The sequence below is a fragment of the Spermophilus citellus genome (genome assembly GCF_964194105.1).
Source record: "Spermophilus citellus genome assembly, chromosome: 6".
In the NCBI taxonomy this organism is placed as follows: domain Eukaryota; kingdom Metazoa; phylum Chordata; class Mammalia; order Rodentia; family Sciuridae; genus Spermophilus; species Spermophilus citellus.
The window spans coordinates 14211096-14228570 of NC_138187.1; the positions used below are offsets into that span (position 1 = coordinate 14211096).

The 17475-nt window shown below is 50.7% G+C and overlaps 1 protein-coding gene across 1 annotated transcript; it reads right to left on the bottom strand.

Moving 5' to 3' along the window:
• Positions 1–1750: 1750 nt before the first annotated feature.
• On the bottom strand, positions 1751–14206 carry GP2 (glycoprotein 2; the record flags this gene model as incomplete). The annotated part of the gene is made up of 11 exons (XM_081299489.1): positions 14122–14206; positions 12901–13031; positions 11480–11920; positions 10523–10633; positions 9785–9996; positions 9168–9316; positions 7764–8009; positions 6819–6981; positions 5604–5688; positions 4387–4431; positions 1751–1809 (listed from the first exon to the last, which is right to left on the bottom strand). Exons 2-11 carry the CDS (start codon positions 12971–12973, stop codon positions 1751–1753), a joined length of 1584 nt encoding a protein of 527 aa, XP_081155615.1. The 5' UTR covers positions 12974–13031; positions 14122–14206.
• Positions 14207–17475: the final 3269 nt, after the last annotated feature.

The window sequence follows — 17475 nt, forward strand, 5'->3', positions numbered from 1 at the left end:
TTGAGGGCCTGAGCATGAGGAGTCACAGAACGGAGGAGCTAAGCCCCTGCCTGCCCAGCGAGAGTTCACGCCTCCGTTCTCCTTGTATAGGACACCTATGTAGAATTATATTTAAGGAAAGAGTTCCCCTATTACAAATGCTTGAGGGCCTTGTTCTAGCTCAATCCCTTTTATTCTACAGAAGGGGCAAGTTGACGACCTCCTGAAGGCTCTCAGACCTCCTCCTACCCACCATCTCCCGTGGAATGTAGAAGGTATGAATCCTCCAACTCACTGGGAAATAGGAACCGTTCCTCCCAGTAACTTTTAGAAGCCAGCATCCTCAGGGCCTTGTTGGATGTCTGTCCAAAAAACAGCCCCACTCGTCTGAGGCCTGGGGCTGGCTCCCGTGGCTGGATTTGGGCTGGCTGGTGCCCCTCACCCCACCTCCAGGGAGCGGACCTGGGGAAGCACTAAGGTGCTAGCCAGTCTCTGTTGGCCCCTGGATTACGAAGTGATGTGCAGCTGGAATGTGCATGTTTAATCAAGTGATGAATGAGCAGGTGAAGCCGGGAGGAGGAAATGCAGGAGACACGCACAGGTGAGCAGCTGCAGCAGGCTACGGGGTCCCAGGAGGAGTGACAGGCGGAAAGACAGACGGACCCTGGTTGCTCACATTTGCTCAAACCTGACTCCCAGGGCATGGGTGGCCAGGCTGTAGCCCCTGCCCTTGGTCTTTGTGCTTCTTTGTCCTTATACTTAACTGCCCCGAGTCTGAGGGAGTGGAAATGGGTATCTGTTCCTCGCAGGCACATCCTCTGTGAAGGAGGCAGAGAGCACTGCAAACTCTCTTGTCAGCAAATAGACAGGTTCAACTTCCAGGGGCCTGACCCTGGCTCCTGACCCCATCCCCATGGCCGGCTTGGAGGTGTAGCTGGGGCAAGAGGAAGAATTCTCGGTGGGTGGCATCCTTGTGGAGTGCTTGGTGAGGGCCCATTAAAGCTCTCCAGGAAGGGATGCCACCCATCTCTCTGGCTTCGCTGCCACATTCCAGGGGCAGGACAGGCCTCTCATTTTTTGCCAGGACTTCCTGTTTACCCTTCAGAGCAGGTGCGCCATGATTGGAAGAGTGAGGCGCGTTCTCTGGGACGATGGCATCTCTGCACCAAAATCAAGCAACTTCTTCAGCATCCAGGTCCCTGGGGCAGGAGTTTCTTAGTGGCTCTAAGAAAGTCCATGAGGTGGAGTGGGGGGAACAGGGGAGCAATGGGACCACTCCTCCCTTGGAGAATCTCCAAAAGTGGCCTTGCTACATGTTCCCATGGCGACCGTTGAGAGCAGGATGAAACACATGAGAGGAGGCGGACAGAACCCAAGAGTCAGACTGTCCAGTTCATCAGCCGTCAGGACAGGAGATGCCCCCCACCCCGCCCCCACAGTTACCAACATGTGCTACACTCCCGGAAAAGCCTGGAGCCACAGTCTTTACTCCAGGAAGTTTGCTTTCAGGGTTCCAAGAGTAAAGGAGAAAATGAGAAAGCCAGCCCACGACAGGCCAACAGGGTCCCCACTAAGAGACAAAGGGGACACACAGGTATGACAGTGTTAGAGTCCACGAAAGCTCTTCTACTTCCCAAGCTGGGCCTGGTCTTGAGTCTGTTAACGCCAAAACTTCTGCGGGAAGTGCAAGGGACCCACTCAGGAAGGGTGAATGGGAGCCACTGCCAGAGGGGACAGCATGGACTTTAAGGCCAGATGTCCAGCTGGGCTATCAGAACAGCCAAGCCAGGAGGACAGGCAGGAGGAGCGTGGGCCAGGCCACCAGGAACCCTGGAACACAGAGACATGAAAGTCAAGTACTGGGCTTGGGAACTCAGCAGCCGATATGCGCTGGCCTCCTTGCCATGTGCCACACGGGATGGGGAAGGCAGAATGTCCTTCATGTCTGGTGGGGGGTCACGGCCCCTGGGACCCCTGTGGCGGAGGCATAGCTATCTAACCACTAACCACTCTCCCCATTTTCTTCTTGGAACACGAAGGCAAATTTTTCCCAGGTTCTTCTGCAGGTAGGTAGGACGATGTGACTAAATCTGGCCGATGACATGTGTCTAGAAGTCATTCAGGCCATCTATATAGGCCAGGTTCTGAAAATCTCCAACATGATCCTGCATGCTCTCTCATCTACCATTCTAGGGATCAGTTGTGGAAGATGAAGGCTAGGATCACAGGGAATGATGGAGCTGGCAGAAGTTACCAGAAGGAACCAGAGTTCCTAGTACATAGACTAGGACTACACCCTACTTCAGCAATTTAGTGGGAAGTTATACTGTTGTGTAAAGGCACAGAGGATTTGGGATTGTTTGTTATAGCAGCTAGCATGACTTATACTGACTAATACTGAAGAATCAGAAAGGCACAAAGCAATGCCTCTGAGACCTGACTACTTAGTTTAGAATCTTTAGTTAGGAAGTCCCAGGCAAGGTAGTCAACCTCTCTGTGCCTGAGTTTTCCTGTATGCAAAGCAGATATATTGGTAGCACCTACCACCTTGCCAGAGTTTTGTAAGACTTAAATGAGTAAATTCATATCTGGCACTTAGAATACTGTATGGCACACACTAAACATATTAGTGCTGGTTTTAAAAATTAGACTCTTAAGACCTGAAGAGCTGGGATCAAATCTTTTTTGCACATTGATTACACTCAGTGTTAAGGAAGGTCATGGATCCTGGATGATAGCTGTCTTTTTCTGAAAGGCTAAGGGTGCATGTGCACCCTCTTCCACAACACCATCGAGTTATAACATCTCCCCACCCCCCACCCCAAAATTCAAAGTAATCTGCTGATGACGTCCTAGAAGAAGGGAGAGGGCTACCATGATCTTCAGCCAGTTTATAACGATGACACATGAAATGGATGGACTGTTAATTCTAAAATATCAGGAAATGACTGAGGGAGAGAGAAAACTATGAGAACCACAGTGCCCTCTTGTGGTGGTCTGCTGCCTTGACATCAGATTGATCTCTTCCAGAAGGCTCCCAACTGTCCACCCTAGAAATCAGACAATTCAGCCGACTCTTCTGGGAAGCCACACTGTTCCAGGCCCTGAGCTGACCTGAAGGGCCAGCAGAGCAGAAGGAGACTCGAGGTGCCTGACTTCAAGCTGCTTTTACTCTGAGCTCTATCCACTCTCTCCCATGGACACTTCTTTTCTTAGTATTGTCTGAATGAATGTTGGCATTAACCATGAAGAGGCCATCTTGGACTTCCCGAGAAAATTTTTAGACAGAGGTCTAGTTGAGGATTTGAGGATGAAGGGAACTTTTTCAGGACTGTGTTTGTCAAGGTAGGTCATTTTTGAGGAGAGCAAAATCCTAATACACGTGCTTCCCATTTTGTCCAAAATAAACCTCTTTGATTTGTCTGCTTGTTGAACTCCAAGTCATTCATCAAAACCCCATAAAATTCTTTCATGACCTCCTCCAGTACAGTAAATTAGTCTCCCTGTGCTCCTTCTGCACTCTCTACTAGCTCGCCACTAACTTCCTTATGTGCCAGCCTCATTGGTGCAATGAACTGATGTCCCCTCTCCTTATGGATTCCATTCTCCCCAGATCTGCCCACTTTCCTTTTCTCATTCCACTGAATATCACTTTTTCCAATTGTGCTTCTGACCATTTATCCATTCCGACATTCACTCTTCCTTCCTACTTTGGTAATAAAACCATTGATCGTTGGTTGGGTACATGGTCACCCAGTCACCTGGGGCCATGTGGCTAAGCCCTGGTCAGTGACTATGAATAAAGTTATACGGTGCCAGCTTCCAGGAATGTGCCTCAACACTCATTAACTTCTTCCATGTTCTCTCCATCTGGATTTCTAGATGGGAGGGTGGGAGCTCCGGCGCCATCTTGGACCATGGAGCTGATAGTCACATCTTCAAAATGCCGAAGCAGTGAGCTAGAAAGAGCCGATCTACTTGCCTTGAACTGCTTGCCTCTCGATTTCACTTTTGTATGAGAGCAATACGCTTCGATCTGATTTAAACATCACTAGGCATTTAGTAACTTTCTGTCCCATCATCTTTTTTTTAATTTCTAAATAAATTATGCTTACTTTCTATGGTCTGTTTCTCACGTAATGAGTTCTACGAGGGCATGCACCAGTCGGTCTCGCTTACCACCATAATTTCAGTGCCTAGAACAATGCCTGGCACACAGTAGGCACTTGAATATTTGTCATCCAATGACTGTTTCCTCTGCTAGACTGAGGAGCCAGTCTCAGCTCTGGCCCATTGTGGCAGGCATAGTCCCTAACACAGGAAATGGCATGTAGAAGGGACTAGATTGAAGAGGGGAAGGAGAGGGAGTTGGGAAGGCCACAGGAGAGACACGAGGACATGATGTACCTGTAGTTCCAGGAGTTCCATTCATGACGCCAAGAGACTGGGCACCTGTGAGCGGGAACAGAGGGCAAGAACCTCTCAGTCATGCTCTGGGTGACTGCAGCACTGTGACTGCAGCTGTTCCAAACCCTAACCTGGTCCCCACAACCACAGACATCCAGTGGGCACCTTTCTAAATGCAACTCATGCATGATAAACCTAATCCTCCTGATAGATTCTGTGAGGAAAATGTCCTCGTCTCCTCTTGACAGATGAGAAGACTGAGACTCAGCAATGTTAACGGACTTGCAGAGTTGACCTTGCCCATCAGTAGCAGATCTGGGATTGGAAGCCCAGGATGTCTGACTCCAGAGTGGAAGTTCCTCTCTCAGTTATCCTGGGCACCACAGAAGACACCAGATAGAGGGCTCAGGAAAGGGGCAGAGTGTCCTTCATGAGACAGATTCTGCTTACCCACGTGGAGAATGGATGTGGCAATAGTGCTTGCTTGAGCATTCAGAGCGTTGTTTTATAAAGGTATTTGGCATGGTGCCAGGTACAAATAAGTATCATTATCATTATTAAAATTACTAATGTTATTACATATTCATTTCTTTAGGGCAAAAAAAATTGATTTCATTATTTTTGCATGTCTTGACACCTCCATTATGGTGGGAAAATAAAACCAGGAGAGTACAGTGAACCCATGTGTAGGATGGATAAAATTTTGGGAGCAGTTGAAAAGGTTCCCCTAATATCCTACTCAAGAATACTATAACTGAATGTTGGAAAACAGCCAGAATACAGAATTTCATCTAAGCAGGAACCTTAGACTTCACCCCAAAGGGACCCAGTTATGGGGATCTGGAGCAGGTGGAGTAAGATCAAGGCCACATGCTCTCAGATCAGACTGAGCTGGGCTCAGGCCTCATTTCCACCATCTAGGAGCAGTTTGCTCTTAGGTGAGTTCCTGATTCTCTCTGAACCTTGGCCTCTCACCTGTAAAATGCCCACAGTTATGGGTGGATTAAGTAAACTGTTGAAAGCCAAGAGCTTGGCCAGGACTCTTGCACACAGGAGGACCATCACAATTGACAACGTCATTCTGTATCACGGAAAGACAGATCCACCAGTGGGGGCCGGACCAAGAAGGCAAAAGAGCCCTGAGGAGTTGGGCGGGTGACCCTAGGCACTATCAGCACCCTGCCTGCTGACCTTGTTATCAGAACTAGGCCGCTTACCTCTCCGAGAGATGGGTCCTAAATCTAGAACCCGGGCTAGGTCAATGGCCGGTACTTCACTACGGAGTTGATTTCTTGAACAAGACTGTGAGGATAGAGAGCTCTCATTAGATCCAAATTTAATTTGATGCCTGGTTCCTGTCCAGACTCCCTGCCCCGGGTGGCTTTGGCCCAGAAACTTGGCCCCACCCACCCTTCCCTCCTAATTCTGAAGCTCTGCTTTTCTCAAACCAGAGAAGTCTCACTGTCCTGTCAAACAAATCCAGGTTTGAATCTCACCTCTGCTCTCTTTTAGTTGTATGATTGGGGGCAAATGACTTCTCTTTGGGATGATTAAATGGGACATATCTGGTTTGAAAGATTAGGATGAAAAAAAATATATCTCTGCCAACAGGTAGACACAGTTGAGTGCTACTCACAGACAGTGGCCAATGGGGGTAAGGGCAGGGGCCCTAGAGCCACAGCTCAACTGGGGTCCATTCCAGCTCCGATACCCTCCAGCCAGGTGTGGCTCTTGGTAAAGGATTCCTCTGAGTCTTTTTATCTATACAATGAGGTCAATTTAAAGCTCTCCTTAAAGAGCCGTTGTGCTAAATTTGATAAGGTGTGCAATAGTTGTAGCATGAGGCTCAACACAGAGGAAGCACTGAAAAATCCAAAATGCTTGGATCCAGAGGGTTTTTTTTTTCAATTTTGGCATTCTTTAGACTTGGGAATATTTGCACACACTTTACCGTTTGATCATCCATCATCTGAAAATATGAAACCCGGCATGTTCCAAAAATCCCAAAATTCTGATCATCATGTCGACCCTCAAAAAGTCTTGCATTTCAGAGCATTTTGGATTTCAGATTTTCAGAGCAGGGATGCTTCACCTGCATTATCACAATCATTCAAATTAGGTCTCATGCCAAAGAAAACGGCTCCACCTCCGGCGGACAACGTAAGCGCTTATGAATGAGTTTTCAGAAGTGCCCAGAGTCCATCTGTACATCCTCCTCCCTGCCCCCCTCCCTCACATGCACCCAGCCACCCATCTGTCCTTCCATCTCTTCACGCATCCATCCAGCCCACCTTCTTCCCTCATCCATCTGCCCATTCATCCACCCTTCCATTCATCCCTCCCTCCATAACTCTAAAAAGTATGTACGGAGAGCCTTCGGGTGCCAGCCCCATGCCAGGCTCTGAACAGCCCCATCCAAAGAGAACGCTCACCGGCTGGCACTGCTCATTATGGGAATCACAGAGATGGACCTCACAATGCAGGAAAACAAGGTCATAATTCCCAGCAAACATGAACATCTGCACCGAGAACCGACTTTCCGCGGACGCCCCATTCTCTGCCACGTGGATGGTGGCGTCACGTTCATTTGGGCAGCTGGAGGGGCAGAAGGGAAAGGGTGTGACTTCATTGGAGAAAACTAAAGCGCACCCCCACACAGACACACACACACGCACACACACACACACACACACAGAGTGACTGCCATCATGGTAGCATGAACTCTTTCAATTCCTCTGTGGCTTAAATTATTTGGGGCCCAATCTCTGGAGTGAAAGAGAATAGTTTTAAATCCCAGCCTTCCCCAGTTTCCAGCTAAATGGTCCCGGGCAGATTTCTTAACCTGACTGCAAAATGGAGACAGTCATATTCATAGAGTGGATGGGAGTGCTTAATGAGACTACCAGGTACACTGCTCAGCACAGGGCCTGGCACGTAGCTAAGCTCAATGAAAAACATTATCTAGTGTCTTTACTATGGTTTGAATCATGACCTGTAGATATTTATATTTTTTGTTTTTGTCAGTTCGAATGATACTTTCTCTCAATACTTCTCAGATCATTTTTTATGTTGATCAGTGCTAACATCTGTATGAGACTGTTTTTGAACAACGAGCCTATTGTCAAAATCTTCAAACATACTGAAATGGAAAAATCATTGGCATTTCTTTACCCTGCCCTCCTATTACGCATTAATACTTTAGGCTAAACTCTCAGGAGTGAGATTCTTGGCTCAGAGGGTATTATACAATATGTAATGCCAAATTTTTCCCAAGGAGGTAAACCAACTTACACAACTGCCAAGCAGGAATGAGATTAATATTTCCCCCTCAACTTTGTTAAAGCCAAAAGATAATCCCAGACTGAGTTGCCCAGTACCTGTTTCTGATGATGAAGTACTTCACGGGGTCTTCCTTGTCACTTGAGGGTGTGGCATAGCAGTTCCTCAACAACAGGTTGAACCGGGAAGTGTCTCCTCTCTCCAAGATGGCGCCCACATAGAGTATAGACTCCACCGACAGCACAGCCATATCCCCTTCGTAAGGATTCACGTAGTTCTGGTCTTGGAAGAGGGCCATCCTGACGGTGAACTCTCCCTCCCCAACCACACTGATGTTCAGGGAACTGAGAGAAGGCGTGGAAACATCAGGTTTTGACCAGAGAGAACGACACAGATCAACCCCCATACTTGTGTAAGGTTATGGAGGCAAAGGTTTATCTTGGATCTCTAAAGGACCTATTCAATCATCCATTTAAACTGAGCATTTACTAGCTTCTAGGCACTAAAAATGACAAAGAGAGAACTCCGTCTCCGTCTCTGGGATTTCCACTGATCGCCCTGGTAGGTGGCATAACTCTTGCTCACAGAAGAAGGGTTAGCACACAGTGCCATCTTACCACCTGGAGAATGGGGCTGAGGACCAGTTCTGTTCACTCACCATTTTTAGCCTCAGATCTCTTCCCTCCACCCACAACCTTCCGTTGAACATCATTGTAACAAGATAAGTGTCTTTCATTTTGATTCTCTGTGACCCATGGGCCCCCACATAATATAAATGAAAACCATTGAACTCAAAAACTTTTCCACTCCTTCTGATCCTGCCCCTCTGTGAGCCCAGGAGTTTATAATGAGGGAATGGGACAGGCACTCTGGATTTCTAGACAGCTCAGAAAATCCCCTGGTAAGCTTAGGAATGCTAAGGACCTGATGGGACAGGCCCTATTCCAGGCACACGGATACAGACAGCGGCCTGGCCTGTATTGAATCTCAGGCAGCTTGCTCTTGGGTTCTATTTCTGGTGGGACAAAGATGCTGTTTATCCAGTCAAAGGTAGTCTCAGTTTAAATCCCAAGTCTGCAGTGAAGCCTTCCTGCCCCCCATCCCTATCCCACCAAGATGAGGTTCGGGACCCCCATTTCCTGCTCCCAGAGCATCCTGTGCTCTTCTTACATTTCATTTATCTGTTGACATAGTTGTTTAATGACCTTCTTCAAGGAGAAGGGACCTGTCCTCTCATTTTGCTCCTAAGCACGTTTCAAAGCACTGTTTCGTAGCCCGACATTGCTTCATAATGACAATCTCTAATATCCAGGAAATACCTATCCCATGTGTGCCCTGCTCATGATGAGGATCCCCAATGTCCAATCAACACATTTTGAGAAATGAATGAGCAGGAGCTCCCCAAAGGGGTCAGTGGCATTGTGTGGACATCATGAACCATGCTAGAAGGGAGAGGGACCAAAGTCAGGGTTATGGGTCAAAGGGCAAGGGTCATGCCATACCTCACAATGGGCCGAAGTGCAGTCTGGAGGCTGACCTTCATGTCCAGTGGGTAGGCACACTGGAAGTTGATGTTGACGAGGACGTCTCTGATGATGAAGTTGGTGGCCAAGGAGAGAGTATTTTTGTAGAGGGCATGGGTTCCATTACGCTTTGGTATAAAAACAAAACCACACGTATGTTTCCACGGATGTGTGCAAGTGAAGGTCAAATTCAGATCTGAGACCAGAGGGAGGGTTCTCAGCCAGGAAGCCACCCTGTCTTCTGACCTCCAGGAGGTAAAGGGGCCTCCTCCTCCAGAGGCTCAAAAACTTTACGGGAAGAGGAATGAGGAGGCCAGATTAAGAACAGAACCGTCAATACATACCTGGCCCTAGGGAAGAGTCGGAGCCTGGCGGGCATGGTGCCCAGTGCCTCCCTCCCTCAGAAACCCTAATGAAAATCATCCTGACCATAGCTCACATCTATGAACCTCAGGCTCTAGTGGACCGGCGTGTTTAATCTCACGCATGACTCTGGGGGCCCAGAGGGGATAGGTGCCCAGGATCGCTCAGCACAATGACGGCTCCCCTCGGCCTGCATCCCACCATCTAGCAGCCAGGGCATGAGCACCACTTACCTCCAGAATGTTCCCACAGGCACTGGCCTGAGCGGGACTGGTCACAGACACCCAGTTCCCATCGTCTGTTTGTAGGATGCTGCTGCAGCTCCGGTCCTTGAGGTAGGCGATGATCTTCTCCCCAAAACCCAGGCCTCCCAACAGACACTTGTCTACCTTCACCTTGATCTCGCTGGCCCCACAGTCCAGCTGAGGCTGCAAACTCTGAATATCTGCAAAGCCAAGAGGAGGTAGGTAAGGTGCACGGAGTTCTAGAAGCAGTGGGCAGGGAGCGTGTGCAAAGCCACCCTGCCCACCAAATGCTTCTTGAGCATCTACTCTCTGCATCCTGTCCCAGGAGTCTACCCACCACGTTCCCAGCATGAAGACTGTTGATACCTGAATGCAGCATGTAGCTCCCATCTTTGAAGATTTTTTTTATTTTTTGGTAGTTCTTAGAGATTGAACTAAGGGCCTCACACATGCTGGGCAAACCCTCTACCACTGAGCCGTATCCCCAGCGTGTAGAGTTCTTGTGCAGTAACTTTGTCCCTCGAGGGTCAATCCTGGCCATGGTCCAGCAGCTGACATGGAATTTGTCCCAGCCCGCCCCCTCCCATCTTTGCAAAGGGACAGAATCCCCCCAACCTCAGTCCATGCCCCCCGACTCTGATCCACACCTTGCTATGACCTCCAAAGCCCCCTGCTCCTGCCCTATCCACTCAGGACAGCAGATACCGTTTCCAGTGAGCGCCTCACCAGAGCCATTGAGGTCCTGTCTGCAGACGCAGACCCAGGTGCCATTTTGAGGGAGGCACTCCTCCTCCGGGCGGCAGGCTTGCTCACACCTGTCTTCCACAGTGGAGGGGTCTAGGAGATGGGGCCAGGGAGGAAGAGGATCAGGAGGCCATGCAGGGTGGGTCTGAGGTCCCCCGAGTCCAGCCCTCTCATCCCACCAGGGCACAGGAGTTTGGCCAAGGGCGTGAGGTACTTAGTGGAAGGGTCAACCTCAGACTCAGATCTCCTGATTCCCCATCCAGCAGAGTAAGTGACAGCCCTACAGCTCTATCAGAACGCTCTCTCCAGACCACCCCACTCTTCTAAATACTTTCTCAGGTAACCATGGGAGTCAGGGCAGCCTGGAGGTCAAGTCCTGGATACCAGGGCCACAGTGCCTGGTTCAAATCCCAGCTCTTCTACATTCCAGATTTGTGATGTCAAGAGAGTTGCTTGACCTCTCTGTGCTCTCATCCAGGTAACCACATAGCACCTGTTTTGTGGAGTTGGTGGGATTATTCAACAAGTTAATACTGAGGATGGTGACGAGTACATTGTGAGCACCAGAGGTTTGCTGATAGTTTTGCTATTATCCATTTTTTTTTCTAATCAGACCAGAACCAGGAAATTGAGGTTCTAAGAGGTAACTTAAACCACCCAAATGGAACCCAGATAGGAAAGAGCCTGAGTTCTTGACATTTTGCTCATATGCATTTCTAAATCAGGAGATCCCACCCTCCACATGGAAGTTCTAGTTTATGGAAATGTTGAACGGTCTGGCAACCTGGAGGCGCTCTCCTACGGGTGCAAGGGTAACATGGGGACTTGCATCCTGCAAGGGCTGGCGGGAGCTCTGCAGATTCCCCTCCCGACCAGCTCCCCTCGTTCGGCTGGGGCCTGAGCATCTCACGGGCCACCCCACCCACAGCTGCCACTCACCTGTGCAGAATCTCAGATTGCAGTTGGGGCTGCCTTCCAAATGGTACACGTGGAACCCGCCGGGGCAGGCCTTCACCTGCACTTCAGTCGACCAGAGGCAACAGTTGTCACTCCAGTGGGCACAGGCAGTGTGGGTGACGATGCCTTCCCCGAGGTCAGGGTGGGTCCCGTTCAGCCACATGGGAGCGGCCGTCTGGCATCGGAACATGGGGACACAGGTCTCGGGCATCCTCACTCCCCCCTCGCCCACAAAGCGATACCAGCCTCTCAAGTCGCGGTCACACTGCTGGAGTTCATCTGTGTTGAGTGTGCTCCGGGAGGGGTCATTCAGGACCGTGTGATTCTCACAGGGGTCAAAACAGACTTCGGCCTCTGGGGTGCCAGGGGCCCCACAGGCCAAGTCCATCCCATAGGAACTGGCTTCTCGGGGGTCTCTGTAACCTGAGAAAGGGACCAAGGGCTTGGGTGGACCGAGCAACTCCACAGTCCACGGGCTCTCTGTCCCCAGCCCTACACTCTAAGAACTCGAACGAGTTCCGACAGGCACACGAGCCGTCGATTAAACATCAGAGTCCATCACCTGGCAATCAGAACACTCAGTGAGGCCTTGGGTGACATTTAACAGTCATTCAGGACATCATGGGCCACTGCCCTGCGTCAGCCGCCGCGCCCCACCCAGAGTTCCCAAGAGCTTCCCAGCGGGGCCCAAGGTGGCAGTCCTGCCTGAGCTCTCTATGTGTCACATAAATGTCATGCGGGCCTCCGGGGAAAATAACCCCAAACATCGTTAAAAGGAATAAAGGAGGAGGGAGAGTTGTCACCATGCTGGCTTCTGAGGCACGTGGACTAAAAGGGAAGCCGTCCAAAGCCCACCCCGTTCCCAGAGGTAATCATACCTACATTTGTCGTATACCCTGCACACTCTTCCCATGCACAGGTGTGTGTGTGTGTGTGTGTGTGTGTGTGTGTGTGTGTAATGTTATTTTCTAAAACAAAAACGAGTCCGGTGCCGTTCACCTCTTTTTAACATGTACTTTCTCTTCCCACAGTGCAGACATTCCTCCCCATCAGTCGACACAGTCTAATGAGATTTCCCACGTTTGACACCCTGGACGTGTGGCTTGGGTCTTCACCCTGAAGGCTGCCCTCACAGTAAAATCGTAGACTGTTTAAGAGAGCCCCTGGTCTCCCCCCACTGGGTGTTTCCCCTTCCCCTCCAGGGGACATTCTACTGTGGCTCTTGGGCACACCGGGACTCGATTCCCTTTTCTCTCGGCGCCGTCTCCCTGACATGGAGCTCGGAGTCTTTGCTCTGGACCTGCCTGTTCCTCTTGCTGACCTCAACTACCTTTCCTGCACATCTCTAGTCACACCCCAGGTCTTTCTGGGCGCCCGAGGTGCCAGATAAGCGGAGCACTCACCTTGCTGCGCTGTAGAGGCCAGAGTCAGGATGCAGGAGGCCAAGGCCAGCCACAGGGGGTCAGAGCCGGCCATCCTTCAGCAGGGCGAGGCGCGTGACTCACTCCACAGAGTGCAGGCTCCCCATGCAGCTCTGGGGAAGGAAAGGGCCGCAGGATCAGAGCCACAGAGGGGCTCCCTTTGAGGTGCCAGGCTAAGATGGGGACTCGCATCAGTTTAGCTCCGACCGCGTGACCGCACCTGGACTAAGCCCCTCACGTACTTGATCTCATTTCCAGCTGAGAGCATTAAATCCAGGCCCAGGCTGCAAGTTCAGTAGCTCGCTCATGTGCTGCTCTCAGAAGCAGAACTGAGGTGGAACTTGCAGAAGCGGGTGAGATAGCGGGAGTGGGGGTCTCCCCGAGGGGGTGGAGTGGACAGCAAGCAAAGCCAAGGCAAGTTTCGGGTCTGTCGGTGCTGCAGCACTTCCTGGAAGGGTGTCAGGTGGTCCCCGTCCAGGTGGAGGGAAATTCTCTCTGAGAGTGGAGGGAGGGGGCGGATTCTAGTGCTGCAATGTCTGCAGGAGAAGTCAGGGTGGCCTGCCTCAGAGTCAGGCATGGGGTCCTGCTGAGAGTCCCCTGAAGGGTCCTCAGCACAATTTCCACGAGGGTGGGACCTTGTCAGACTGAGCCCCATGTTCCCTGCTCCTAGCACAGAATCAGGCCCTCAAGGATGCCCAGGAAAGATTTTAATGGAAGAATGAATAAATACACAGGAAAGGCGAGGTAGTATGGAAGCCTACAGCACCCAAGGACGTTCACTCCTTTGGAAACTCTTTCCCTGGAAGGCCAGTCTCTGGACAACGTCTCACGACCCCTGGAAGACTTCAGAAGAAGTCAGAAATCTGTTTCTGGGAGCCCTGTCATGAATACACTATGAGACAGCGGGGACAGGGAACCACCCAGGACCGTGACTCTCAGAGAGGCAATCCCCGTGGAAACCCATCTTCCTGGTGGAAGTGTCTGGGGCAGAGGTGGCTTCTGCAGGCTCGGAGCAGCCAGCAGATGACTGAACCATGGCTGAGCTGGACACAGAGTGAGCCAGGATCTCTGGACAGTGGCTAAGGCCCAAACTCCTTGCTGGATTCTAGAAGCTTCCAGAAACAAAGGACCCTCACAAGTCCAAGAGGTGGAAAGTGGGAGCCCCCCCCCCCAGGATTAGGAGAAAAACTTGCCAGGACTCACCTTGGGCTGAGAACCGGGAGCCTCGGCCCTTGTCTGGCCCACCGTGAGAACGCAGCCCGCTGGGACCGTCTTTAATAGGGTTTCCCACCCATGTGGCTGTCCACGATTGGTGCTCAGGTAGGGCAGCAGTTAATTCCCAGGTGTGCCCTGGGCTCACTGAGCATGGGAAAGATAAGCAACTCAGCACAAAGGTTGGCAAGAAAAAGTTCCTTGGCCCTCTCTGCCATGTAATCCCTCCCAGAGATTTTTTTTCCTTCACACAAATTGCTTCTCTGCAAACAATCGCGATGTGTACTGAGTGCAAAACACACGGGGCGCCGTCAAAGTTTTCAGCACCATGACATCTCCCGTTAATCCTCACAATGGACACCCGAAGCTGGGGTGGTATTTATTTCCAGAAAACAAACACCAAAGAAAAGGAAGTTGGATGCCCAAAGGAAAGAGGGAAAGAAATGAGACAGGCACTTGTTCTCAGAGTAGAGTGCTAACGTACCCTGCGTCCCCAGCTAACCACCTTGGGGCACTTGGACGGCAGTCAGCTTGGAGGTGGTGTGAGCTACCCTTGAGACTGGAGGGTACAAAACTGAGTAGGGAATCTGGGATTTTTTTTTTTTTTTTTTTTTTTTTTTTTTTAGTACCAGGGATTGAACTCAGGGGCGCTCAACCCCTGAGCCCCACCCTCAGCCCTATTTTGAATTTTATTTAGAGATAGGGTCTCCCTGAGTTGCTTAGGGCCTCGCTTTGGCTGAGGCTGGCTTTGAACTCGCGATCCTCCTGCCTCTGCCTCCTGAGCCGCTGCGACGACAGGTGTGCACCACTGTGCCCAGTCGAGGATCTGGGACTTTTTAAACCCCCACTTGGACCTGGCTGCCAGGCCATGGTAGACATCATAGGGCAGATTAAAAAAAAAGAGTCTAGGCTTTTGGAGAGCAAATGGCCAGTACCTCTTCTCTATGTCTTTGGGACTCTCGAAGGAATCAAAGGTATCGGGAGGGAGAAGTTCAGGGATCTTGACCCCAGCAACAACCCTCCAGCGAAGTCTCAATCTGGATACAAGCCAGCTTCTCTACTCCTGGTACAAATGGGGAACTATCTCCCAAATGTGCGACTTCAGACAGCCGGGCCCATGGCATATCCCCCGACCGCACTGGGACTGGCCAGGTGCCTCCTCAGCCTCCCCAGTGTTCCGTGTGAACCTTCTCCAGCCTCTAAAGTGGCATCTGGGACAATCACCACCCCACACCCCACTATTCTTAACAGGTGTTCTGCGTCCTGCGTCAAGAAAACCAGGGCCACAGCTTGTGACCTTGGCCCTTCCCCATTAATGTAAAAATATTTGCCTTCTGCTCTTCCCTGCCCAAGGCCGCCACCCTCGGCTTGTCTTTTACTTATTTATTTTTTTTAAGATTTGTTGTATTTGTTGGTTCAAGTTGATGATAACTGTGTACGTTTCTGTCAGGCTCCACATGAGGTTGTGAAGCAGATACCTCCCTGCGGTGGTTAAATTTAGCTCCGCAACAAATGCATTACCTCACACGGTTCTCGTTTTCTGTAGTGAGATCCCATAAACGTCCGCTGTCACTTTTCAAGGATATAATATATTGTCATTAACTGCAGTCACCATGCTGGGCAACAGATCTCGGGAAATTTATGTCTCCCATCTAACCAGCCTTATCTACCCTTTGGCCAACCACCAGAATTTACCTCCTCACCTTATAATGACTATTAGCAGAGAGACAAGAGAAAATAAATGTTGGTGGGAATACAAGTTGGTACAGTCACTATGGAAAATAGTATGGAGGCTCCTCAAAAATATTAAACCACTAAAGTGACCCAGAGATCTCACTACTGGGTACCCATTCAAAGGGAATAAAATCAATATGTTGAGGAGAGCTGTGCTCTCCAGTTCATACCAGCACTAGTCACTGTAGCCAAGATATGGGATCAATCTAAGTGTCCATCAATGGATGATGGATAAAGAAAACGTGGTATGTACATACAGCGGAATAGTATTTGGCCATAAAAAATAATGAAGTCTGGGTGCAGTGGCGCACACCTGTAATCCCAGCTGCTCAGGAGGCTGAGACAGGAGGAGCATGAGTTCAAAGCCAGCCTCAGCAAAAGAGAGGAGCTAAGCAATTCAGTGAGACCCTGTCTCTAAGTAAAATACAAAATAGGGCTAGGGATGTAGCTCTCAGTGGTCCAGTGCCCGGTACCCGCTCCACCTCACCATTTGCAATAGCAGGTATGAACCTGCAGGGACTCATGTGTGAACCCCCGTGAGATCAGCCAGGCACAGAAGGATAATCACACCTTCTGCCAGGGATCTGAAAACGCTGATTTCATAGAAGTGAGCGCAGGAGGGTGGCTCCCCGAGGCTGGGTGGCCCGGGGGAGGAGGACCGGGGGATGTTGGTAGAACAGCCTCCTGAGTGACACCAGCCTCTCCATCACCTTCAGACCTCTCCCATGTGAAGGGTGTGGCTAAAACTTCCCTGTGGAGGTTGGTCATGGGAGAGTCCAGGGGTCATTTTTTCGCTGCTGGACCGGCTTCCTCTGGTTACCCTGATTTCCTTGACCCCCAAGAGCAGAATCTTTTTATCGTCCTATTTGGACATCCCCACTATTGCTCTAGGACCCTCTTCCTCCAGCTGTCCCTGAAAACCCGGGGAGGTCCCACATTTCCCGTCACTCCGGATGCTCTCCCTGGGAGGTGTCCAGTGACCTCGCGATTGCAAGTGCCATCCGCGAGCTGGTGAGATCCAAACCTGTGCTCAGCTCGGGCTGAAGCCCAGGTGCACCCACCCTGTTGCCGTGGCGCCTCTCCACTCGGCTGAGATGTTGGGGGACCTCAAACTCCGCTGCTCCAATCAGCTCCCGCTGATTCCCCTCCCCCTCCTCCTGCTCCTTGGTCAAGGGCACCAGCGCCCACCCATCATCCGAGCTGGACATGGGCCTCCGTCCTCTCCCAGCTCCTCCTCCTCCCCACCCAGCCTCCATTCCCAACAGTCACCAGACCCTGCCTTTCCATGTCCCAAACGTTTCTGGAATCTCTCCTTCCTGCTCCATCTCCACCTCAGTGCAGGCCACCATCTGTTCAGAGGGTGACTTTTGTGGCTGTTTAATGGGTCTCTCTTCCTTGGTTCTCACCCCCTTTTGCTTCTGGACCCTCTCAGTACCCCGGTCTCAGGACCATCTCTGTGTGTTCTCCTCCATTCTTTACACTATATGCTCCCTGGGATCCCACCCCGGTCCAGGGTTTCTGCCTCACCTACCATGTCTCCCCTGCACACTCTTTGCTCTAGTCCCATCTGAGTTTTTCTGGGCTCTTGGCCACCTCCAAACCTTTCCATAT